Here is a 27,322-nt window from a genome sequence, read left to right as displayed (position 1 = left end):
TGAAAATGAAATAATTGTTCTGTGTTTATTATGTACACATACAAAGAGCGTAATGATGACAAAGTAGCAACAAAAATTTCACATTTTAGGGTTGTGAAAACCAACAAAAGCCAAAATCTCTCATTTTAAAGCTTAACGACAGCTCTGGTATCTTTACACATGATGTACTTTCAGACTCCTTACATAATCTCTACCTCTGATCCTTTCACTCACAGACTGTGTTTCTGTCCTGGTCACTCGTTGTAGCGCGACAGTTTGAGTCGGGGGATGATGTTCATGGACTGAAGTTCCTGGAACAGCAGCTTGCAGGCGTACGGGATACGCAGTGAGGAAACATGGCAGGATGACTTACAGTAGTGACACCTGGAAGATGAAAGGCTGAGAATCAGACTGGAGACAATACAGAAGAATACTAACTTTACTCTATCACACATAAGGACTCGCTTAGAGATCAATCTTGACTGAAAAGTCCTTGTGAAACTGAAGAAGTTCATGCAATATCTACTTTGTTGTGCTTAAACATCCTACTAAACCTATGCTAGTTTTACCCAGGCTGAGGACATGAGGCAGAAACAGGATGAAACAACAAGATTATTGAATCATCCAGTTTTTCAGAGAGACGCTCTTTAAAATACCCCGACAAACTTTCCCAGTTCTTCGAGAGAAACTGCTGTTCCACTTACCACCCTGAGTATCCCAAAAGGCCACACTGTCCGCACACATCCACCTCAAATGCATCACTGGAGATCATGAGGCGTTCCAGCAGCAACATGCTTGCTCCGTAGCCAATCAGACAGTCGCGCTCCATCTCGCCCAGACGGAGACCTCCATCTCTGGAGCGGCCCTCAGTTGGCTGCCTAACAGGGGGACAGACACATTTAGGAAATAAAGAGGGCTGCAGTTTATTACTGGACCTGCTCCATGTCTAAAGGATGATAAACAACATTGTCTTTTCTGTTTCAAAACTTCTAACAAATAAGCGCAAAAAAAAGACAAAAAAACAAACAGACAAACTCTGAGGTGTGCTTTCTTATCATGTTTACCTGGTGAGTACAGCTCTGGGTCCTCGAGCTCTGGCGTGCATTTTGTCGAGGACCATGTGCTTCAGTTTCTGATAATATACCGGGCCAAAGTAGATGTAAGCCTCCAGAGGTTCCCTAATGATAACACAGCAGCCAAACAGAAACACAGTTAAAACATCCATAAAGTACTAAACACCTGCTGATGACATCTTCTCACACGAGTCATAACCACCTCTCTGTATCAGTTTGTTTTATTGGAGTTGTTGTCTTGTGAAAATCCACTTCACAGTGAAAACTTCTGACAACAAAGGTTCACTCTGTGTAGCTCAGAAATTCTATCTCTGACATTTGGCTGCCAAAACACTGTGCTCCTCCTCACAGGTGTATTAATTAAAGAGGTCTCCCTGCAGTATGTGTTGAGTTGTCATTACTGCAGCATTACCTTAAAATCTGGACATCGCCCTGAGAATGCTTTGGATGTAATGAACTAGATTTATGTCTTCATGTGCAAGTATCTAATGTACACCATGTTCCAAATTATTATGCAAGTTGTATTTTTGTGAATATTTTAAAAACTATGTCAACAGTCATTTTCAAATTTGTCAAGAAGTCAGATAGTGAATATATTCCTGTAACTGTGTGGTTAAAATTATGCTTTTCAAAGTACGTTGACTGTATTTTTAAATAAATGCAGAATCTGCAGAAATTAGTGTGCCAAATTCTTATGCAAGTTGGTGATAAGAGCATATAACTTGTGAAAATTTAAAACTAGGCACAATTTTAAACGTTCTGTTGATTGAAAATAATAATATTTACTACATCTGTATTCAAACTTCAACAAAAACAATAGTTTTCTTTACATTTTTATACAAAATAAAACTGTTAAAGTCTTTAAAACATTTCGTGATTCTCTAATGTCCAATATAACCTCCTTACTCTCAGTGAGGGTCAGAGGTCACTGGTAAACTGATTTAGTGAGGTTTCTGATGACTTCTCTGCTGACACTGTGTGCTGTACCTTGTATGGCTTTCCAATATGGCTCTTTTGAGCTGTATTTCTTGCCATTGCTGTAAATTATCTTCTTTATAATTGGCCACAAGTTCTCAGTCGGGTAAGCAGGCAGGCCAGTTCGGTTTGTTTTTTCCTCCATGGAGGAAAAGATATTCAGCTAAAGTGAAAAAGATGCTAATGTTCATGCATGAGCACAATGCACCGTCACATGCCTCATGTTCCCAGGACAGGATGGCATCTCAGGGCTTTAAAGAGGATCGCCTCATGAACTAGCCTGCCTGCTCACCCGGTCTCAACCCGACTGAGAACTTGTGGTCAATACTGAAGAAGATAATTTACAGTAATGGCAAGAAATACAGCTCAAAGAGCATCTTTGGAAAGCCATACAAGGTGCAAAACACAGTGTCAGCAGAGAAGTCATCAGAAACTAAATCAGTTTACCAGTGACCTCTGACCCTCACTGAAAGAAAAGGAGGTTATATTGGACATTTGAGAAACACTTTAGATTTGAAATGTTTTAAAGACATAAACAGTTTTATTTTGTATACAAATCTAAAGAAAAGTGTTGTTTTTGTTGAAGTTTGAATACAGTTGTAGTAAATATCATTATTTTCAATCAATAGAATGTTTAAAATGGTGCCTAGTTTTAAATTTTCACAAGCTATATGCTCTTATCCTTGCATAATCATTTGGCACACTCATTCTGCCTTTATTTAAAAATACACTTGAAAAGCATAATTTTAACCACACAGTTGAAGAAATATATTCACTATCTGACTTCCTTACAAATCTAAAAAGGACTGTTAACATAGTTTTTAAAATATTCATAAAAATTTGGAACACTGTGTAAAGAAATGAATTAAAATTGAAAGAATCAAAGATGAAGTCAATAAAATAAGGTGTTCTTTGGATTAACGTGAAGTGTTATTTTGAGTGGGATTAAACATGAGCTCTTGATTACCCGGTGATCCCCGAGGTGACGTAATCTTTGCCCTGGTAGTTGTATCCATAACGAATGAGATCCTCACACACATCCTTCACCTTGCTTCCTCCAAAGGCCGTACCGTAGTGAAACCGTCCATCCAGGACCCCGGCCTTCCCAGCTAGCAGCTCTATCAGCTTTCCGACCTGACGGAATCAAACAAACTCTTTGAAATGCAGAAACATAACTAGTCATAACATAACGGTTTTGTGACCTGCACTCTCTCCTGGGAACAAATGCTGATATTTAAGGTGAAATTAGATTACACATGTACGCCTCAGGATGGGACCAGCAGTCCAAGGGTGACTGATTTCAACAATTCCACTGAGGTCGCATTCAGATGACCTCTGACCCCGCCACATAAAAGGAAACACCTACTCCCAGGCCACAGAAACATCCTTCTGAGCCAAACATTGCTGAGTGTTTTCCATGACAACCACAGAGTAAACACGCTGACAACTTCAGCAGTAAAGATCGCTCAAGTTTTTACAGTGTAAGGGACAAAAAGAGGACAGAATCTGAGCCAAGTTTCATGTCATTCTCATTCAGCACCACCCTGCACTTCAGATGTACTGCGCACGTTTGATAAAACTTCCACACACTGCTACAGGCGGCTGTCTCCGTGGCAACAAATATCTTTTTGTGAACAGTAAGATTGCTGCTTAACGGCATCAATGGACGTGTGCTCTGGGAGCCAATGATAACCCAGAGAGAAGAAGAGGGAGGATAATAAGAGGTTTTGTTTCAGGAAAGAGACACAAACTCCTGAACAGACAAAGTTCATTCACAGATAACTGTTTAAAGTTTAAAGTCTGGCTGTAAGAACACAAACTATTAGAGGTGGATTTAACCTGAGCCACAAAAATCACACACAATAGAAGAGATGAGTTCATTTGGTTACTAATTAATAAGATCAAAACAAACTATTTTAAGGCTCAGTTTCACACCATTTCACTATTGATAATAGTTGATCATAATAAGTCTGATGTAGGTTGGAAGTAGGGATGCCCGATATTGGATTTTTTTCCAATATCCGATATGCCGATATTTTACAACTCATTTAGCCGATTAACGATACCGATATTTTTTTAGCACACCTAATTGCAGAGATCATCAATTCTCTTCTGTATTGGAATTAGCGTACAGTATTATAGTGATACTCTTATCACATTTGTTCTGTAATATTCATTTCTTGTGCAAAGTAAGAAAAATACTTGATGCCTAAAACTGCATATTTAATTATGACAATTGCTTTCAAACAAAAAGTCATACAAAGATACATCCTACTTAAAACTTGGATGATGCTCTCCCTGAGACAATCATAACAAAACCCACAACCAGGGCAAATTTGGCCAATTTCACATTTGACATAGAAAGTAAACCTAACCTCTGTTCACAGGGAACATGTGGAAAGTGCAACTGTACAGCAATTAAACCCAAGTTAAATAAAATGGTTTACTCTTTGACAGTAAATATGCCTAAATTAGTCAGCTACATGAACCTTACAGACTGCTGCTTAAATTCAAATTTAACTTAAAACATTTTTTATTTATTTATTTGTTTGTTTGTTTATTTCAACAGGGACAGTGTAGAGCCATTTACTTGTACCAGAATTAGCTAGCAGCTAATTTACATCTGTAGTCCCTGGGCAGGAGACAAAGGCGACGCCTCTGTTAAAAACAAATAATACATCATTTAAACATGAGCCCAACATGTGTGCAGCAGCCCATTATTTTATCGGTTAATATCGGCGTGTTGGCCGATATCCAATAGTTCATTTTAAAGCCAATATTGGCCGATACCGATAATGTGCCGATAATATCGTGCATCCCTAGTTAGAAGGTCTGAAGGAAGCAGACCCAAAACAGACTTATAGATGAGATTACACCAACGTTTTCGTCTACTCGCAGACAAGAAAGACCATTGAGATTCATCGATTTGAAAACCTAGACATCTGTTGTGAGACAAAAAAAATCTGTGTGAACCCTGAGAAGTTTAAAATAAAATCATGACACTAAGATCAAGTCCACAAAGTCAGATAGGAAAAACAGAAGTAAAGGGAGTGTTGTCACAGCCAATGAATATCAAGATCTGCATGTTTATATGTTGAATCCGTGATTGGTTGCACTGGATGTGAGTTGTCTTGCCAGCAGCAGCTGTTTACAGTGCTGCATAAAGTTATCAATAAACCAACAGGAGGAGCCAACATGTTTGTTCTCTCCATGTCATCGCTGTGATCCAAAGTAAAGAGTATGGAGCGTAGGAAGTTGTCAACCAAAGGAGTTAAGTGAAATAAAGGAATCCAGGTCAGCAACAAAGTAATTCAGTTCAGGCTTTTCTTTTGTCCCAAGCATAGACTGCATAAATAATGGACGTAGTATCCGTGACGTCACCCATCTGGTCCTGAGCACTGTTTTGGAGCCAATCCACGGCGGCAGCCATATTGGAAATGTGGAACTCAACCAGGCATTGTGTGACGTAAAGAGGCGGTGTTTGAGCCTCTTAGCCAACAGCTATGTGTTCCTGTCCGGGAGTCACGTCAGTCATGTCCTTATTTGGGCAAAAACTCGTAATGTTAATATCTTCTGAACCGTTGTGTTAGAAAAAAATTCACCCCCCGTACAGTGTGTGCCGATAGAGAAATTAGCTTTGTAGGGCCAAGCCGTTTTTTGAACCAGGCCGTAAAATGTTTATTAATGCTGCAAAGATCGTCTTTTTTGAATTGGTGTCTATTTGGTTTCCAGTGTTTCTGCAGCCAGCCTCAAGCGGATTCTCGATGAATTGCAGTTGATAACGTTTCCGCGTGAGCTCATATTTTGGGACCGGAGGTTGCCGCTTGGTACCAAGCTGAACGGTTATGATGCTTTACGTCACATGGAAACAGAAAGATGAGCCAGTGGGGCGATGCTGTGGATAAATGAATTGAACTCAAGACCTGTCATCAAAATCAAGCAACACGTCTGCTCGCCAGCTCTGAACAGTGAATAAGCATGACGTTCTGTCCAGACAGAGTGCTCCAGATACTTAAGGACAGCGCAAAGGATGGTTTCACATATTAAGACAGGTAATGAGTGATAGCATTTGTCTTCAGGAGACACTGCAGTACGAACATGTTCCTGAAACTGAATGCTGTCAAGGTCAGTCCCAGTGACGCTAGATCGACTAACATCAAATACACCAATAGTGCTGTAAGATCCCAAAACAGGGTTAAAAAAAAAAGTAGAAGTGTCCTTCAGTTTATAAGTCAATTCGTGAGTGATCAATTGTTATCACCCCTGGCATAAACAGATATCATTCAGGCAGTCATAAACAGACGAACAGTCAGGCAGACGTGCTGCCTTCTTGGATCTTAAATGGTCGATACATAAAATACAAAACAAGACATATGAAGATGCCATCATGGGTTTATCATTAATACTATTTATACTAATACGTTATTTGTTCTGTTTAAGGTTAAAATAACTATTAGTTGCTGCTCTGATGCTTCTCCCACGAGTTCAGGGAAAATGTCATCACTCACGTCTACCTTTATGTTTTGTGATTAACTATTAACTTCATTGAAAGGACAGCTGAAGAGAGACGTGGACTATTTTGGTTAAAGGTTGGGACGACACACATCATGAGGGTGTCGGGTTGAAGGGCTGCAGCAAAGACATCTAAAGGCCTCTGCATTTAGGACTTGTGCTCTGACCACAAAACTAAATCAACGCCCCTTTCCTGACTTTTTTTAGATTTAACTTTTCAGGGATTTGTTTATCTAATACTCTGTAGATAAATCTGCGGTAAAAACAATCATAGATTTGAGTTTGAAAAAAGTTCCTCTACAGGTGGGGAGAGTCGTACCGTCATTCTGGAGGGATATCCGTGAGGGTTCATGATAATATCAGGACAGATGCCGGAGTCACAGAACGGCATGTCCTCCTGAGGAACAATAAGACCACAAACACCTGAGACAGAAACACACACACACACACACACACACACACACACACACACACACACACACACACACACACACACACACACACACACACACACACACACACACACACACACACACACACACACACACACACACACACACACAGGGATAGAGAAGGAGAGACAATTTAAATACACACATTTTTGCACAAAGTAGTTCAACTATACATTTACATAAACTGCAAATTAAGCATAGTAAAAATGTGAGCGATGTAACTTCAACTCACAATGCAAGTCAGACATAAAGTCTACAGAAATATCTTTGAATTTTATCCAAAAGTCAGATGAGCTTTTCCCACAAACTTAACAAACTTGTAGTAAAACATTTTTGTTTCTTGCTGCTCCTCTAGCTGAGCATGGCATTTCCATGATCCTGTGGACAGACAGGCTGATCTTTTGATTCACATGACGTGGAGAGACGAGCGCCCTGGTAGCCAGGAGTTTAAGTGTGAGTGCAAATGTTTGCTGAGGGGGCCGAAGCACTCTTCCCTGGCCAGGGTAAACAGATTGTCAACCCATTTGCAAATGAAAAAAAGAGAAAGAGGAGAGAAGAGAAGGAGAGCAGGAAGTGGAGGAAGGTGAGGCAGGGATTACACATCCATGACTTTCAGTTCAACTTGGAGGAAGTGGGAGAAGATCAACTGGAGAGGAGAAATTGAATCCATGCACGTGGGAAAAATTCACTATTAGTTGAGCAGTCAGCAACAGAGCGACTGTTGATGCCCGACAGGATGTAGTAACAGGATGTTGACTGGGAACAAGTGCAGCAATTTACTGGAAAGTCATCCAACAGCAGGAAGAAGGTGTATAAGAGAGGAGAAAAGGCAAGAACACCCGCGCCAGAAGAAAACATAAAAGGGGAAAATCAAAAGAGAGAAAAGGGAGTAAAAAAAAAAAAGCTTGAATATCGGGGTAAAGGAGTAGGATGAAAGCAGAAAGAGAGTAAGAGGAAGGAAAGTAGAAAATGGAGGAGAAAGTTGAAGGAAATAATCAGAGAGAGGGAGAGGGAGAGGGAGAGGGAGAGGGAGAGGGAGAGGGAGAGGGAGAGGGAGAGAGAGAGAGAGAGACTCTAGTTCTCATAGCAGACATCCACGGTGTTGTTTGTTTTGTGTGAAAGTGAATGATAAAAGAGGCATGAAATCAGCAGAGAATGGCAAGACAACAGCAAGGGTCCAGAGCCCTCCATCACAGCTCATAGAGCTCCACGCTGGCGGCTTACACAATGGGCCCCTACTACTGACTACCCTGCACCTCCTCCCCCACCCCCACAGCTGTGAGAGATAGAGAGAGAGAGAGATAGAGGGGGAGAGAGAGAGAGGGGGAGGGAGGGAGAGGGAGAGAGAGAGAGGGAGAGAGTGAGAGGGAGAGAGAGAGAGAGAGAGAGAGAGAGAGAGAGAGAGAGAGTGAGAGAGAGAGAGAGAGAGAGAGAGAGAGAGAGAGAGAGAGAGTGTGTGCGTGTGTGTGTGTGTGTGTTTGTGTGTGTGTGTGTGTGTGTGTGTGTGTGTGTGTGTGTGACCGGTAAATAATTAACTTATTTTGCTCTGCTGACCAGGACTTATGAGACTAGTCATGAGCAGCCTGATGATCTATAGCTGCAGGGAAATTCACTGCTAATTGATTAATTAAACTTACTTTGGTGTTAGTTTTATTCTTCTGTCAAAGTCACGTGCAAAATAAGAAAATGTGTGGTTTCAAATGAAAAAAATATTTGAAGTAGAGCAAAAAATAAGGCATTTCTTGAATCTTAAGTTACTGTGAACACCTCAACGTGACTTCAAACACTCTAATTGAAACTATCTGTACATCAGTTGCACATCTGGGACTTTCCATTATAAATCTGGCCCAGCTAACCCCACGGTGACCTTTCTCTCTCTGTCATGATCTGAGACAGAGGACATTGTCCCGTCCTGAGCTGACCGCCCAGTGGCCACAGCGTTAATGAGGAGAGTAAATTATGCATGGCGCCAGTTAGCTTTTTGATTAAAACATCATACCAGCCCTCTATAGGGGAGGTGCTGCAAAACAATGGAGGTTGTAAACACTTTTTCCCCCAGTAGCAGCAGAATACTGCTGGGGTGTAATAAATTTGCATAGTCTGGCACTGGACAAAGAGCCAATTAATTGAAAAGAGCTCTTGAAAGATGAGGACAGGGGGGCAGTGACAGAGCAACAGCCACTGGGACTTGACTCAACAAATGCTTCAGCAATGAGACGACCAAAGTTTTTTGTCCACCCGAGTCATTTACCATCTTCTATGACAACATTTAGGGCTTGAATTGGGATGCGTATCAGTAAGGTCCTCTGTGTTGTGCTCATGTAGGTTTGAAATGACTATTAGGAGGCTGAAGGTGAAAGTGCTGAGGTTGGCACCTTTCTGTCCGTGCCGACTGCTGAATTTGTCCCCAATCTCAGGTCTCCTGGTCTGCCTCAGGAGGATCTTGATGAGGAAAGCATCTTCAGCGTTTGAGGATATCATCACCTTCTCAATGTACGAGTCTGTTGAGCCTTTATAGCTGCAGAAAGGAAACGAGAGAACGGCAGGAGTGAGTTTACAAGAAATACAAATGTTTTTATTTAATTAATTTCTACATCTGGTTTCATACAGGAGCTCAACAGGTGTGTCTCACACACACACACACACACACTGAGGTTACAGTAAACATGCTGAGCTGAGGTGTGTGTGTGGGGCTGAGATAAACTCACCTGATAGGCACGTCTCTGTACTGGGGCTGGCCTGGCTGGGTACTGCCCTCCAGTGGTGTTTGGGTGACAGTTGGCATGGACTTGTTCACCAACACCTGCTTGTTCTCCACTTTCTCACCTGTACCACACACAGGACACATAACAGATTATCACTGATAGATCAGCCTGTGTATGTCTGTCCGTGTAAAGTTTGAATCAGGTCCTGAGTGATAAGTAGAACCAATACGAGCAGACAAAAACATAAATATGGGATTTCTGAATTCTGTGTGGGCTCTTTATCAATCCTGCAACTGAAACCTCTCTCACCAAGAGGCCACCAGTATGAAGCAACAGTATAATTTTAGTGAGGCACTGAACACCTGAGCTACACTGCTCTGTAAAATGTATACCGATCAAAGTACTCGTGAAAAGACTGGGCCATATGTGCAACAGTCTGTTTTTAATGGTATAGTTGATCACATTCAGACAAGAAAGGGAGTCTGGTAGAAAGGAACGACTCATTCTGAGTCACTTCCAGTAAAAGCAAACTTAACAGAAGGTCTTAAGCTGTAGAATTGAAAAGATCAAATTGGCAAATTTGAAAACATCTAAGAGAACTTTGAGGAAAAGTCGACAAGTTTATTACTCTATACTGTAATTACAGGTTCAGAACATCTGTTTTAAATAAGACTTCTTGAACTGATGGAGTGGTCACTACATTTTTTCTATAACTCTGGGATAAAGTGATTAATATCATTTGTAATTCACATTGTCGCATTAATTTCTGGTCTGTCCCTCTCATTAAATAAGGTGTCTTGTGAGCTTGTTTGGAGCTGGTTATTTGACAGGACACATGCATTAAATAAAACATCCACACTTGCTGCTTCTCACCAGGGGAGCAGATGCCATCAGCATCCAGAATGCTGTGCCTCCAGATGGGCTTTCGCGTGGCAGCATCCAGCATGGGCCCCATCACCTTGTCAAAGGTCTGGTTGGTGTAGCGCCGCAGTGTGCACTTGGCGTTTTTATAAACTAGGCAGCGGCCAAATCCTGAAACACACAGATAAGGCTTTCTAAATGTCTTCAACATGAAAAGGTTGTTTAAAATATGCTGTGATACAACAGTCTTTGAGTACAATGTGATTCAAAATGTTTCAGTCCTCTGTGACGTGCAACATGCGCTCACCTCTGTCTAGTGAGGCTTTGTTGAGGACCAGGGCATCCTCAATGTCGTAGCCGCTGTAGCTCATCACAGCCACAGTGGCATTCTGACCGGCAGGAAGCTTCTCAAAGTCGATTATCTCGATGGTTTTTGTTTTGACCATGGGCTTTTGAGGATATGCCAGCAGGTACATCAAGGTGTCAATACGATTCCTCTGGTTGTAACCGATTGTACCTGCAGAGGGAAATCAAGGATTTGTGCAGTGTTTGGAAAACTTTCAATAACTTGCTCAATAACATACGACCATCTTTTTATTTTTTATTTTATTTGGGAATGTATGTAAGTCATTATTTTCAATCTGTATGACTGTCTTTTAATAATTAATTAGCAGATTATCGTCCATCATCCTCCTGAAGGGTGGGTGGGTGGGTCAGGCCTGGGCCCAGTTATGACCATCTCAGACCAGCAGATTTCAGGAGCAGGGTGAGTTATGGCATAAAGCCTGGCCTCCCTGGAAGCCTTGACATTTGTCAGATGCTATTACTTCACAATCAGGCTACAAGCACAAAGTCTGTGATAATAGGCCCGAGCCACACAACCAGATTTGCACATGTATAGAACCAGTCACACAAAACAGACAAGGCAGAGGATATTGGGCCAAATATAGTTCCAGTCCGTGTTTTTGTAAAAGTCGGGGGAGGGGAGGAAGGGACGGACGGAGGTAAAGCGGTGGGGTGGGGGCTCTTACGAATGTTAGCAGGGCTGTTTGGGGAAGTTTTGGTTACCAAGGAGTTGCGGGTGCGCACTCTGTGGTCTTTCGCAGCTGAGCACACTGACCCCCTGAGCACAGCCAGAGCAGACACAATGAATTGCTAATGACACTCTGGGTGACTGGCAGGGAAAGGGCCTCCGCACACACACAGCACAATAGAGAACCTACGCAAGCGCCCCATGTTTGATGTCCATGCGCATACACACACTGACACACACATAAGAAAAACACTCAATCACACATACAAATGTATTCTGACGTGAAGTAGAACAGGAGCAGGGTTTTGGGGGGAGACTAACCAGCAGGCTTCTTGTATCTATAGTGTTTGTTATTCTAATGTGCTTTTGTATGATTTTAACTTATGCAAATAAAACTGTAAACTCTGAACCTGCAGGTTTAAAAGGCTTTAAAAAAGTATTGAGGGGAGATTAGATTACTGTCAGTATCGGTGTTAGTGTGTCTGCATGCACAGAAGTGAACACTGCAGCTGTGTGGAGGATGTTTGAGAAAGGATTTGAAATCTCCACAGCTGAATGCCCTCTCTGCTGACTGAAGCTACCAGCTCAGCTGACTCTTACCCATTGCCTGCTTGCCCATAGCGCACTGGTATGTGTTCCTGGGGGACTGGTTGTGGTGGGGGTAGGGGATAAGGCCTGCACACACCCCTAACAGAGTGAAGGGTTCGATCTCCAAGTGTGTCGTGTCTCTGCAGAAATACAAAACAGCATTAAAAGTGGCGGAGGCACTGTGTGAGTGTTAGATGACTTTAAGAAAAAGAGGGAATTCCAAACAATCTCCTGGAACACCTCAGGTGACTCTCAGGCCACTCACTTGTAAATCATGTGTTCATAAAGAGCGATTTGACAGTCGTTCTCCTCGTTTACATCCAGGTACTCCACCAGGCCTTCGTGCAGAAAGTCTTCAAAGGTTCTGAGAAAAATGATAAAATTCAGAAGTTAAAAGATAAGCAGGGCAAGTTACACAAACTTCCACAAAGTTATATGTATATGATTATCATGACATTTTAGAGACTGTGCCAACAAGAGGTTCTCCTGGATCTCACCTGTAGCCCTGTGACAAGTCCTCAATGTGTTTGTTTTTCACCATCGGCTGTCCCTTCTTCACAATGATGTACGGCCTGAAGAAAGAAACAGACTGTAAAATTACTCATCAAGACAGTCACTTTTAACCAGGCCTTTTGATGATTAAGAATGTTCTATCAATTTAAGATTTTAAAAAAGTGTCCTTGAGTTTCTATCATTCATGTTCCCCACCGGCAGAGACGTCCTCCATCAGACGAGATGTAGACGCAGCGGTCGGTTAAGTTAGTCGAGATGGACACAAACTCATTGATGAAACCCGCCCTGCGCATCAGTCGGAAGGTGCTGACCAGCTTCTGATGATCTCGAATCACACCTAGAATGTTACCTGTTGAGATTGTTCAGACAGATTCAGATTAAGATGGAGACCCACACATTAAGATTTATCAAACTAAAGAAACACCAAAGTTCTGCTTAACAACATATCACAGTACATTTGACAGAAAATTAGATTCACCGCACACAAGAGGGCGGACTTGCTTCTTATTTTTACTTAATCCTCATTTTCACATGTGAATCTGTGAAGATAATGTTTTTATATTCTGTCAAGTCTGGATGCTAAGATGTATGTCTTTAGCCAAGGACACTATTTGATTCTGTGGTTATGATGTTGTCATTACAAGTCCTCAACAACACTCTCACACAGCTCACTGCCTTTGTGCTTCCATACTGATCTAGTAACTGTGTAATATTGGTGTCCCAGTGCATCATTTCACATCGAACACACTCGGATATAACAAACACACACAGCGCTCTTCTGCCCGCTCCACCATCTCACTGTGATCCCGTCTCAGAAACACCTTTGTTACTACCTCCAATGCCAACACAGCGGTGGGACAACATTTTCCGACCAGCGAGAGTTTCACTCTTTCATAATCTGTTACCAGGCATATTTAAGAATGAACAAATACATGTTCATGATTTCTTTGTTTAACATTTCTGAGCTGAATTTGTGTCCGGCTTGTGTTTTCTAGAAGAGTTGCAACTGATGATTGTTTTGCAGAACACATTTTTCCAAATTGTTTATTATTATCCCGTCTGCAAAGAGTCAGCTAAATAGAAATGTTAAAATGTTAATCATAGCTTTTCTTCTTTAACCTAAAGAAAAATAAATAATGTAATTTTGATATTTGAGAAGCTGGAATGCAAAGTTGTTTGGTGTTTTTTTTGCTTGAAAACAAAAGTGTTCTTTTATTTGTTTTTAAATCTTTAAATGGTCTGGCCCCGCCTTACCTCTCTGTGCTCCTTCACCCCTACACTCCTGCTCGGTGCCTCAGGTCAGCTGATCTGCTGCTCCTGGAGGTACCGAGGTCAACACCGAAGCTCAGAGGGGATAGAGCTTTTTCTGTTGCTGCTCCTAAATTATGGAATGAGCTTCCCCTCCACATTAGACAAGCCTCCTCACTGTCCATTTTTAAAACTCAGCTTAAAACCCATTTTTATTCCTTGGCTTTCAACCCCACATGAGACTCTGCTCCTGTTTGAGTGTTTTATGGTTTGTTTTTATTTATTGTTTCTATTGTTTTATTGTTTTTATTGTTTTATTATCCTGTTTTTATTTGTTTTATGCCTGCGTTGTTTGTCTATTTATGTACAGAACTCTGTTTTGGCTGTGGTTGTTTCTAAAGTGCTTTATAAATAAAGTTGAGTTGGTGTTGAGTTGAGTGTTAGATCCATAAAGGATCATAAAGTTACAGCACATACTTTAATTTACCTCAAGACCACAAAGCTGACTCTACTCATGTGTTAAAAAAACACGACAAACTTTAAACAGAGAAAAGGGTAACAGTGCTCAAGCACATTAGTGTACATGAACCTCCTCTGCTGAGCTCAAACTGCCTGCAGAGGTTTGTTCATATCAAGCCTGACAGACAAATGAGTTGAGAACAGAGGAGACACTGTGCTCTGCCTCTGTGTGAGGGCACACGTGCAGTGAACACACTCTGAAGGGCTTTGACACCTGCTGCTACAAACTAATTAAATGGTATGGCAGCTAATATAATTTGACAGTTATCAGTGGCAAGACAAACATATACAGTAATTAAGGGGCCAAGTTCTGACTCAAGAATAATACCTACTGCTGCCCTGAAATTAATGACTTATCAGCTTCTGTGCAAAATACAAAACTGCCTTCTGTAAACTAAACACAATATTTCCCTTCATGTTCATAAGCAATGCTTTCAAAAAAGAGAGGATTAGACTTTCTTTTCATGTGATCTAAAGTAACAGCATCCAGTTTTAACTCTCCATGTTTATTTATTCATTAGGCTCTGCTTGTGGAGGGGACTTTTACCATTGAGGAAGACCAGGAAGACGCTCGGGTACGAGAGCTCCTCTCCACACAGCAGGTTGACGTCTTCTACGCCCAGGTTGAAGGCTAGCTTGATGATCGGACCGTCCTCCATGTCGGTCGTGATGTGAGTCATCAGAGCCAAGTTCTTCACCAGACCACAAGCCTTTCACAAGAACAATCATGAAAAAAACAGGTGTTCAAAGTTTGATACATACATGATACATGTGCTGCTATTACTGTTTGTTTTACCACAGCTGGAGTAGGTTTGGTTTTTAGATGGCTGACATTAGACAGATGTTTCATGTTGTTGCTCAGGTGTGGCTGCTGCAGCTTACTCACCTCTCCCTCAGGAGTGTCAGATGGACACAGCATGCCCCACTGAGACGGCTGCAGAGAGCGCGGCCCGCTGACCTTCCTGGTCTTCTCAAACTGTGAGGAGATTCTGGTCATCATGCCGAGAGCAGAAATGTAGGAGAGACGGGACAGGACCTGGGTGACACCCTGACGGTCCATTTTAAATCTCTTCAGGGACCAGTTTCCCTGTGGACAGAAATGTCTTTTTCACTCTGCACACTGGTTTGATGAAGATCACAAGGTTTTAATATAATGACCTCTGACATGGGCCCTTTTACACAGGCACAGCTATACTAAACATAAGCTGACATTGTCCAAGTGGAGTGCATGTGTGAAGGCTAACTGCCGAATTTGTTCACTACAACTCTAACACGGGACTTCCACCAGATCCGTATCCAGTCCGTCTCCGGTCCGTGTCCGGTCCGTCTCCAATCCGCTGTGGTCCGGCTCTGTGCTCTCTCTCGTCCGTCAACACCCACTGGTTGCATTTTGGGAACGCAGCACGGAGCAGGACCGCCGGACATCTGGAGTCATGTTACCGAGGTTTTCTCGCAGTAATTTCTGAATCAAGGATTCTCCTCCTCCTCTCCTCATCCATGTTGTCTTTATGGTCCTCTGAAAAACTCTGATCTGTTGACTCCAGGCCTGCCTCCGCTCAAAATGACAGTTTGTTGTTGTAGTTAAGTTAAAAGCGATCTAATGATAACACGGAGTGTTTTATTCTGAAAATTAACCCGATGTTTTCGTTTTGTTTTGGTGCCTGACTTCCTGTCCCGCTCCATCTGCTCTGTGCTGAATTGATGAGTCGTGCTCCAGCATCCAGCGAAAAAATTTGAAGTCTTGCGTATCTGATCCATTGCATTCCGACATGCCAGATCAGAGGTGCAGCTGGAATGCAAAGGAGCGGATCCAGTGGAAGTTAACACATTGACTAGAGTAGAAACCTATCAGATCCGGTGCTGTGGCGGATCGGAGATGGATCGGGGACGGATCTGGTGGTATTTGGCCTTAAGTAGATGCTTTATTGACAGACCTAGTAAAAAAAAAATCTGTATGAACACAGCAGGTCGAGAAACACCTTGAGTGAGTGGGCGAGGTGATGACATTGTTCATGTTGACCCGGGTTTTGCTGTTTTGTACTCTTAACTGATTGTCTCAGTTGCTACAGTATTCTCCTAATATGTTTATTTGGTGGAAACCAGAAAGAGTGACCGTTATAAAAAGCTCCTTCTCCTCTTGCACACTGTGAAGATGTATGTGTTTCAGGCTACATTTCAGGGCATGAGGTTATCTAGAAACTGTGAGGAGTACATGTGTAAAAGGGGCCGTGCTCACTTACTGTGGATATGGCATTGACCATGCCATTGGTGATCTGATCCTGACGCATGTGCTTCACTACATCAAACTGAGCCGCCCTTTGTTTTGGGATGATCTGGTCGGCAATTTTCTTCAGTTCAGAGTTAAACTTCTTAAACAGATCTTCAAACAGCAGAGACAGGAGCTAGGAGAGAAAGAGAAGTTGTGATTTCCTTTCTCGCTTGTTAATTCTCTAAACTGGATGTCAAGTGAGAATAGTCATGCCAGACAGTCGTCATTTCTTTTCCTACAGTCTGACTCCCAGGTGAAACTGTACATCTGCTCCTGCCTCTAATCAGAGCTGAGGTGTGTTCAGAAGTCGGCTTTAATAACCAGGTGTGGCAGCCCGCTGATAAGCCTGACCTGGCCTCTGTCCCAGGTCCCTGTCCTCTTTCACCGGGCCTAAAGGAGGCAGCCTCTCCCACAGCACCCCTCAACCCCCTCACCCAGCCTGTCATTAGCATACATCAAAACAAACAGGCAGCTCTGCTTGAAATTAATAAAGAAATTAAGCTTCCGTCGTGCAGCCAGGCCAATTAGTTGAATGTCAGGGAACCATAATTGGAGAGTGAGGAGATTGCGAGCGTTGTTAGTGTGTAAGCCCCCTATTGAAAGAAGGCTCTGTGCCCCCCTCCTCCTGCCTCCTGCTCCTTATACAGAGCAGGTTGGGGGGGAAATTAAAGGCCTTAAGACAGCAGTAATTACATTATCAGAGCCGAGCCTGCGGATTAGCTCAATCGCTCCAGTCAAGGCAGTAATTCTATTGTCGCGCTGCTGAAAAATCCCCATGCTTTCACAGCTTCTGGATTTTGGTGCCACCTCATATCTCTCTCCTGACAAAGCCAGGCTGAAATACAGGGGGAGGGGGAGGTGAAAACAAAACAGGGAAAAACAAAGCTGAGAGAAAATAATGAGAGTCTTATTAAAAGAACGAGGCAGGAACAAAGATGCAGGTGAGAGATCAGGACTGGAGCAGACCCTGCACTCTGGTTCAGTGCTGTGATCAACTGGCTCAGAAGCTCATGAGCCTTGTTTGTACTTTTTCTACACTTGTATTATTAACCAGCCTCAAGCATGTCTTGTTTTCTAGAGGAAAGAAAATTCAGTAAACATCTTTCAGTACAAAGAAATGAAAGAAAAGAACACTAAGGTTCCTTTTAAAATGAAAACAGAACTCATTGACGACTTCCTGTTAACAATTAGAAATATAAACACAACATAATGGACCAACGTGTTTCTGTCACATGACGAGTTTGAGAAGAGGACTGATTGGACCCGTTTTTTAAGCAGTGATAAGAACACAAGGTGGATATATGCATGAGGCTTACCTGTCCAGCCAATTCAAGACGTTTGTTGCCATAGTAATCTCTGTCGTCCACCTTGTTGTCGCCCTGAGCCAGGATCACTCTCCGCACCATCACAGCCAGGTAAATGCACTTTGCTCGAAAGTTAAACTCCTTCACCTACAAACGAAAGGACACATGATACGACCCAGTGGAGTTTACCTAATACTACCTCTGATTGTTCGTCTGCAGACATACAGGCACGTGTGTGAGGATCAGTGACGCCAAAAGCTCTCTGGCCTCCTCCATCTTGGTCTTCTTGGGACCTCCCCACATGCGCTGCCTCCGCACTTTATTCCCAAGGTACCTCAGAGCCTGAAACATGGAGCAGCAGAGACACCAGAGATCAGAGGGCTGAAGGATGTTTTGCTTAAGTTTTAGATTTAGGTACCAATCTGATACCAAAGTCCTCAAACTTGCTCCAAAACAGTATTCGTATTTATTTGATTTATTTGTAAAGGGACCATGTACAATATTTAACATAAATGTCACCATTTGATGCATTCACCAGAGTTAGCTTAAAGCTAATTTACATCTGCAGTCCCTTGGCAGGTCAGTAGATCAATTCATTACTTAACAGGAAATACATATTTATTTTTTCACAAAACTGCCCTTCCTCTTTTCTTCCTCTTTGTACATCAATCTGGACTTTATTCATCACTTCATTTTAATGTTTATCTGCATTAATTCCTTGTGTTGTATTTTAAGCGTAATTTAAGGTTTGATTTTGTTCAACTAATTTTATTTTTTCTTAATTATGTGCAGCAGATAAAAAAAATTATATATTCAAGGGTTTGGAGGTTCAAAAGTTAAGCTAGCAGTATGTTAATAAACTGCTTTGTTACACATATTTTTGTAAAATTGTTTAAACAATGTGCAATTTTCTAGAGAAGACAATACATCCGTCTATCTCTCTCTCTCTCCCCCCCTCATACACACGCACAAACACACACACACAAAAGCACACCTGAGTCTGTCTGCATGTGTAGTTCTCTACAATGGAGAGGTCAAAGGTTAATGAGGCTAAAGACCACCCACCCTGTCAGGTATATTAAATAAAATAACTTAAAAATATATATGAACATAATTAATGGAAAATGTGTTTAAAAATACCAAATAAATTGAATAAGATGTGTAACGGACTAATTCATAAACATGTAAAATATAAACATGTTGATCGAATCATGAATCTTTATAGCTCGGTGTCTATAAATAGAAGAAAGATGACATTTAAATTTGGTTGATACAGATGAATGATCATAATCTGTTAACTATGTTTCTTAAGCCTTATCTGCCTTTGATTATATAGATTTAGGCCTCATTGTGCACAATACAACGACCCAATGAATACCATGAAAAGACATCATGGAGGCCGGCAGACAGACGAACATGAGAGCTGCGGTGGCCGGTTGCTAGGAAGCAAATGTGGCCTCATCAATGCATCAGTGGCTCCTCTAACAACATAATCTTTATGAAAAACAAATTGGCCGATTGCATTCATCTGTAGATGTGAAAGAAAACAGGCGGGCCCCTTGAACAACACATGAAAATCATTACTTAACTGGCTGCAGACAAAATCTTAGTCATCTGATCACAAAGAAAACGCCCCCATCAAAAGACGGCGCATGTCTCTCTGTCTGAACAACATCCAGCTCTTCAGAGTGAAAGAAAGGGCGAATTAAAGCTGACTGAAAACTAGTTATTAGTGTTTTTAAATTCTAAATGATCCTTTTCTATAAAATGTTGTCATGCCATCATTAAAGTTACTGTTGAACAAATTAAAAGTTCAGCACAAGCTGTAAGTCAAAACACAATTTCTTTTTTTTTTCAACACAAAAACCTTAATAGACAGTTTGGAGTCGTAATTCATTCATTGTGAATTGTTTCAATTACTCTGTGTGTGCGTCGTTTTTTGATTTTTGCCCCTGTCATTACTGGACAGGACAGTGGGCAGTTGGAAATACAGAAACAATGGAGATAAAGTTGAGGACTGGAGCGTGGGCTTTAATCGCTAAGCTAAACAATCAACACGGTTTTAAAATTTGTAATACTTTCATACTTGAATGAATGAATGAATGCAGAGTCATGGTATGCTTGGTTTTTTGGAAGTATAATTCTAATTTCCAATTATTCTGAGAAATAAACTTAATTTTTTTCTTGAGTTGGATGATAGGAGGACCACTCTCATGTCTTTATGGTTAACAAACAAGGCAAACAAGTCTCTGAAGCTCACCGATCACACAGTCATTATTTTTTAATCTGTACAAAATCAAAGCTACATCTTGAGGTTTTACAGGATGTGGGTTATATGACTCCCTGATTACTTGCATCATTTTAAGGTTGCGACTAACTGAGCAGAGACTATGTATGTAAGTATGTTTTCGAAACAGCCTGCTACATAGTACCCACTAATGTAGTAGTCTGTAGGTACTGCCTAATACATACTGCGTTTGAACTTAGCATGTAGTATGACTGTTCTGTTCGATCTGTGTTGCAGTACGCTGGGCCAAGCGTCACTGGATTTCCGGTTTCGGAAAACGGAAGTAAACAACCACGAAGCTGATAGTGAAACTGCTTCTTTAGCATCCACTTATGATTTAAAAATGTAGGAAGTGGTTTATATGGAACTGAATAATTTTCACAGCACCTAAAAACTGAGTTCCCCCTGTCAAAAAAGAAGAGAAAAGAAAAAGCGGAACGAGCGCTGAGAACTGTGGGAAACGGTACGCGAGGCAGACTGGTTCGATGCATACTGTGAAATTTTCCCGAATCAGTAAACATCCGGGGAGTTTTGGCATACTGCAGATTTTGCTCTTTTTCACTTACTGCTTACTACTGACTGAATTTTGGCCAAATCAGTACGTTTCGAAAACAGCCTACGTTTTTAAAAGTGCTGATAAGTGTTTGTCTGTCATTGGACACAGCCACTCTAACTGCTACCTGTTGTCCCCTCTTTGTGCTAAGCTAACCTGTTGCTGACTAAGGCGTTGTGTTGACTGTACTTAACAGAGAGTACAGTAGTATTAACCTAGTCATCTAACACCCAGGAAAGAAGTAAACTACACACCAACAAACACACACACACTTGTACCACAGAGGTTGAGTTAAAGGTAACTAAAGAGTTATTTCTCCCTCTTCATTCCTTTCTGTAGGCAACTTGACGTAGTCCAAGAATGATTGTACATACAATGGCTTTTTTCTATATTTTTGTTGTCATCCATCTATGCTTACTTTTTGTTGTTTTCTATTCCCTTTTTTTCTCCTTACATTTTTTTTTACATTATTTATAGTCAATCAGGTTTGTTTTCAACCTGTGAAAATTGTTTAGAATATGCATGAGCAGTCAAGGCTTGTATATTTTGTTACAATGACAACATTTAAAATTTCTTTGTCCAAAACAGATGAATGTTAAATTCAGACAAACTAAGGGCCTAATGAGGATCACCTGTGCCTCGTAAACAAATTCTGACCTGTATTATCTCTGAATTATTCCTGTAATGTTCTTTTAATATTCATGGTCACATCACTCAGGTCTGGCTCACATGGACCATGATGAGGTACCTGAGTCTGTGTGAAGATCTGGGCCTTCTGACACTCCTCCAGGCTCGGGGCAAAGCTGGCCATGACGTGCTCCTCTGTACCGATCATCTGCACAATCTCCTGGTCACTCTCCACACCCATACCCTGTGTGAACAAGGAGAGAGTGTGTGATGTGACCTGATGGCTCGATGCAAGTGAGGGAAGAGTTTAAACATAACAAAAAATACTTGATATTTAAATGTTTTGTTTATTAACCCCTTAAAAGCCTTAAAAATGTGACATCTTACATGTTACTTGAGCAAGAATTGAGCCAGGAGTCATGGGGAGGAGAGGTGTGTGTATAATGAGGTAAAGGGTGAACTGAGAGTCATAAGGTTGTGTGACATTTGCTTATGGAAATGTGAAGCTCTGGGAACTGAATTGTCTGTCCCAAACTGGCTCTGTTGTTTTTTTTTTGTTTTGTCTACAGCTGCCGCCAAACACAGGAAGAAGTCATCCAGGATATAAAAGTGCACAGTAAACAGAGCGAGCAGGCAAACTCTGGCCTGTGGATGTTGACTCCAGATCAAAACACTCAGCACTCACAAGCTGACATGTTTGAAGAGACTTGTCCTCAGAGGGGGAAAGAAGTTAATGATGCCAGCTGGCTGACTGACATTTTCACTCAGAGCAGAGGGCAACAAGTGAATCTGATGAAGAGCAACTGAAAATATTTATCTCCAACAGCACACCTTACCTGCAAAAAACCTTGACACATAACTTCAACCAACACAGACCACTCAAAACAATGCAGTAAAACAGAGTGAAACATAAAGACAAATCACATAATATAAAAAAGTAACAATCATCAGAAACAATCAGAAAATGCTGTTTGTGCCTCTGAGAAAACTATAATAAAAGCAGCATGATCAACTTTGATCTAGCTGCCTTATAGCACCCTCTACTGGCCGAACTCAACTCAACTTTATTCATATAGCACCTTTCATACATAAAAACCTGCAGCCCAAAGTGCTTCACAGGATAACAGAGACAGAAAATAACAGCAATGGTAAAATTATTAAAGGCAGGATTATAAATAAAATACTTAAAAATAAAAGAAAATCAACACAGTAAAATTAATAAAATAAGTAAGAGTGGAAAGAAAAGTTAAAAATAAGGTAGAGTTAACAAGATCAGACAAACACATGAAATAAATAGATAAATAAATACATATTTTGGATAAGCGGAAGAAAATGGATGGATGGATGGATGGAAATACATATTTTTTATAAATAAGATAAATAAATGTTAAAGCATTGATTAAAATAATAATGATTAAAATAATAATAAAAACAATGAAAATAATAATAATAATGCAGTCCAGGGCTTAAAAACACCCAGAGACTCTCCGAAAGCTATGACTATGCTGCTTCTTCTTCATCATCTTCAACATCTCATTTACCTTGAATATGATGGCAATAGGAGCATCCTCTGACAGGGTGTTGTGCCTCAGGTAGAATCTTCCTTGTTTGACAATCATGTTGGTTCTGCTTTTCTTCTCATGAGTGGAACTGGAAAAAAAACACAGCAGGTTAAGAAGAAGAAAGTTTCATAAAAAATGTTCCCAAACACAAGAGTTGAAACTATGGAGAAAAATAGTCACAAATGATATCCTAATATCTTATTTACACCTGTAATAAGATACATTGTCTTTTAGTTAAAGGTTTGATACAAGTTTTTTTGTACTTAGTGCACATGTGAATGTGCTCCTTTTTAAAGCTCTGTTTCTTCACTGACTGAACTTTCAGGGTACCTGGTGACTGAGGCTCCGACTGCCCCCTTCCTGTCCTGCTCCACTATGATTCGATTCTTGGACAGCTGCTCTTGGATCAGAATGACTTTCTCCTGACCTTTCACAATAAAATAACCCCCTGAAATAAGAGAGCAAAGATTATGAAAATATCTGTTTCTAACTGGATATTGTTATTTGTCTGTTTCTGTGTCATCCTTCATGTACCTGGATCCAGAGGACATTCATTCAGCTTTGAAAACTCCATCGGTGTCTTCCCTGTGAGAACACAGTTAGAGCTTCGCAGCATGATCGGCATCCTGAGAAAAGGAATGGATGTACAGGAACAACAAACATTCTCAATAAATTACATGATTTAATGTGTGTTGGATCATTATTTTTTAGAACCTAGTAAAGTAAAGAACCGCAGCAAGTCGTTTACAATTAATCCAGACAAATGAGTTCACCAGGCAGGATTTTACACTGTCAGACGTTAAAAGAAAAACTAGGATACCTCCCGATGGGCAGAGCATTACGGATGATTCTCTGACTGCCACGAGTGTACTCTATGTCAACTGTGATGGGCGCTGAGTAGGTCATGTCCCTGAGACGACACTGTGGAAACAAACAGGAGAGATGAGCTGTACCTTTATGGCAGAGTGTCCTTTCTTATGTAATTTCATCATTTTAACAAAGTTATGACCAATTCAAAATATCATAGCTTTAACCCTCCTGTTATGTTTGTTTCTCTTGAACAGCAATAATGTTCCTGGGTCAACTTGACCCCGAGCATGTTCAATTATCAAAAAGTGTCAGAACCCCCAAAAAATCCCAATACACATTTTTTAAATCAAATCTTTTAAATCAAGATTTAGTCCATTGGTGGTCTTTAATTCACACAGATCATGGTTCAATGAGGATAACTCACTTGTGTTTTCATTAAATTCCTGTTAAATTTTTTTAATGTACATTTAAAAGACCTAAATATAAATACAGTAGTTTTACATGACATAGATTTTTGTCTATTTTATTTTACATTTTTATTTTTTATTTTTATGTAGTGATGTTAATAACACAATAATGACACTTGCTGTCACACTGTCACATGCTGAGCGGATTTGTATGCTGTATTTAGCTGGTTTGGAAGGCATGTATTGCCTAAAATAGACATTAAAAAGGGTCAATTTGACCCACAACATAACAGGAGGGTTAAGGAGTGTATTTAAATAATAAATTCATGAATGTTTAATTCATTTAACCCATTTATGATTCAACCCACGAATGCTGAAAACTCATGATGATGAACGGCTCCTGTAAGTTTTTAAATCAGTGATGTGTTCACAGGGCTCATTTTTGTGTCACATCAACAGTCTTAAATAAAAAAACATTGAATTATCAATGTTATAAAACATATATAAGATAAGCTTCAACCAGCATATTTGTTTATTTCTTTCCCCAAATAGGAAAAAAATCAGTTTAATGGCATTTACTTTAAAGTCACATGTTATAGTGTTGCTCAACAAAATAAGCTCACCTCATGAGGAGACACTGGTCTGGTTACGTTGAAGCTTTCTTCAACATCAGGCATACCTACATAGATATTGAGATATCTGAAAAAAAAACATTACAACATTTAAACTCAGGATTGAATCTGGAGGCTCCTTCATACATATTTGTGGAGGTTATCAGCATAGGACTGTTTTAAGACAGAATCTTACACTTCATACGACTTACTTGAGGTACCACATTGGGTCAGCATCACTTGTGATCTTCTCATTGGCTTTCATTATTTTCTTGATCTGAAAAACAAGATACAAATATTGATATAAAGACACAGCTGAAACACCTGCAGCATCAGGATTTTAGCTCATGTTGTGTTTTACCTCCACATTGATGAAATAGTTGAATGAGTCGATATGCTGCTTCACCAGTCCTTTCACCTGGAAAAGAGAATGAACACAGGGTCAAAAATAATGCTGAAATTTTAAGATATACACACTGAAATAAATGCTGTTTTTTCACGTAGACCGTTAAGATTTGCCTTTTAAGTTAAAAACAGTCGATGGATAAAATGTATCTTCTAGGACCAGATGAACATTGGACATATGGAAAGCACAGAGAGTATTCATACCAATAAATAAAGATGGGATGTCTTTTCTTAAAATATAACTCAGAAAATGTAGCTGATAAACAATGTAGTGTATAATTGATCAGTAGTTAACCTATGGATTTAATCATCTAGCTGTCAATGGCACATTTTTAAGTAATATAAGATTTCAGTATTACTTTCATGTGACAACACAAAGATCCTTCAGGTATTTCATTTAATACATTAAAAAAAACATTATGATATGGTGGCAGTATGTTATTTTGTTTTATTTTTTATAATCCACTCTTAATGTTTTATCTTAAATGTGTACTGTGGTTTGAAGGCAGGATGTATGATTTGATTTAATTCTCTTCTATTTGTGGAAAAACAAAAAACAATAAAACTCTGTTTAAAAAATTAATAATAATAACTTATCCATTTATTTTAAAGGTTAAATATTTCTTATTTCATATCAGTGTATATCAGGTATTTATTTTGAGATGTATAAACTAAGACTGAACATATTTTAAAAGGAATAAGGTTGTATGGACAGTATGAAGGGATGAAGTCAAGATAGTGCGTGAAGGTCTGTTCTATTACCTTCAGAAAGGCTGGCAACAGTTTCCATTTTTCCTGTTAAAAGAAGAAAAGAAAATAAACAAATGCACACCTGACTTTTCTATTAATTGTTTACTGGATTCTGCTGTCATGAAGCAAGGCATCATGACAAACAACACAGCAAAGACAGCTCCTCCGACAAAATGTGAACTAATTAGAATGTTTGAAGCCAGTAATTACACTCGACACACAACAAAATCATTTAATGTCTGCAGTTGGGACTCTTTCCTTCACAGTACATGTAAAGTTTGGCTCTGCTGTTAGCCACTCTGCTAGCTTGTCTGTGCTCGTGGTGTGAAGCTTTCCTTGATTATTTTATAATAAACTCACCGTCACGGTGTTGACAGGAGCCGCCAACTCCTGAGGAGTCATGTCACCAAACTCTCCTCCAAGAATCTCCATGTTTATTTCTACTGTTCAACAGTAAAAACATGAAACTATAGTCATTACATCAATGTTGTTTAACAACACCGGAAGTCCTTCCAGCATGTGTCTATCTCGTGTGTGCCACTTTAAAACTTCCGGGCGGGTAGATTCAAGGAATTCGTTCCGTTACTGTGCTCAAAAATTAGGCAGGCGTTTCATCATTTTAGATCGGGTCTTGAGATGCTGGAGAAAATAGAGACTGCATAAATAAATCGCACTACTAGATGTAAGTACGGTGGCCCTGAAGGACAAAACAAATTTACAAAAGATGAAACACTTTTACAAAGTTGGAGACAATTTTACATTTTGGAAAACATTTCACATTTTATAAAACAAAATCACATCAGCAAAACACTTTTACCAAGACCAAAACAAATTTACATTTAAGGAAACAGATTTAGAAAAGATGAAACACTTTTACCGTTAAGTCTGACTCCTTTGAGCCTGACTCCATTTAGCCTGAGGCGATGTGGTCTGAGGCCGTTTCGTCTGAATTCTGACTCATGATGAAGGTTTTCCAGAGATATGACAGAGCTTTTCTGGAGACATGATGCTTTTTCATCTGAGGTCTGACACCTGTCTCTGAGACCCGAGGATGTTCTAATATGTAAACCATGTCCATCTCTGTTTGGTTTATCTCCATCAAAACAAACTAAATGACCCCTCACTCGATCACTTCCGGTATTTGGTACATTCCCTTTCCATAAAAATTAAATGTTAATTTGTTTCAGAATTGGTTAAAGTGTTCCGTTGTTTGTAAAATTGTCTCCAACTTTGTAAAAGTATTCATATTTGTAAATTTGTTTCGTCCTTCAGGGCCACC

At 40.3% G+C, this 27,322-nt stretch overlaps 1 protein-coding gene across 1 annotated transcript; it reads right to left on the bottom strand.

The window, feature by feature from the left end:
- polr3b (polymerase (RNA) III (DNA directed) polypeptide B) lies at window positions 1-26,593 on the bottom strand. Its single transcript, XM_034685751.1, has 28 exons — window positions 26,404-26,593; window positions 26,056-26,088; window positions 25,250-25,306; window positions 25,101-25,165; window positions 24,901-24,976; window positions 23,881-23,981; window positions 23,595-23,686; window positions 23,391-23,508; window positions 23,040-23,148; window positions 21,620-21,742; window positions 18,257-18,373; window positions 18,044-18,178; window positions 16,699-16,860; window positions 15,345-15,545; window positions 15,006-15,168; window positions 12,887-13,040; window positions 12,676-12,750; window positions 12,444-12,542; window positions 12,191-12,318; window positions 10,865-11,074; window positions 10,570-10,728; window positions 9,700-9,817; window positions 9,367-9,509; window positions 6,859-6,962; window positions 2,995-3,161; window positions 1,044-1,157; window positions 684-857; window positions 1-363 (listed from the first exon to the last, which is right to left on the bottom strand). The coding sequence occupies exons 1-28, from the start codon at window positions 26,473-26,475 to the stop codon at window positions 234-236; spliced, it is 3,399 nt and encodes a 1,132-aa protein (XP_034541642.1). The 5' UTR covers window positions 26,476-26,593; the 3' UTR covers window positions 1-233.
- Between the last annotated feature and the right edge of the window lie 729 nt (window positions 26,594-27,322).

Source organism: Notolabrus celidotus, chromosome 6 (assembly GCF_009762535.1).
Source record: "Notolabrus celidotus isolate fNotCel1 chromosome 6, fNotCel1.pri, whole genome shotgun sequence".
Taxonomy (NCBI): Eukaryota; Metazoa; Chordata; class Actinopteri; order Labriformes; family Labridae; genus Notolabrus; species Notolabrus celidotus.
The sequence above is the reverse complement of the archived record's forward strand: the minus strand, read 5'-3'. Positions and strand labels throughout refer to the sequence as shown.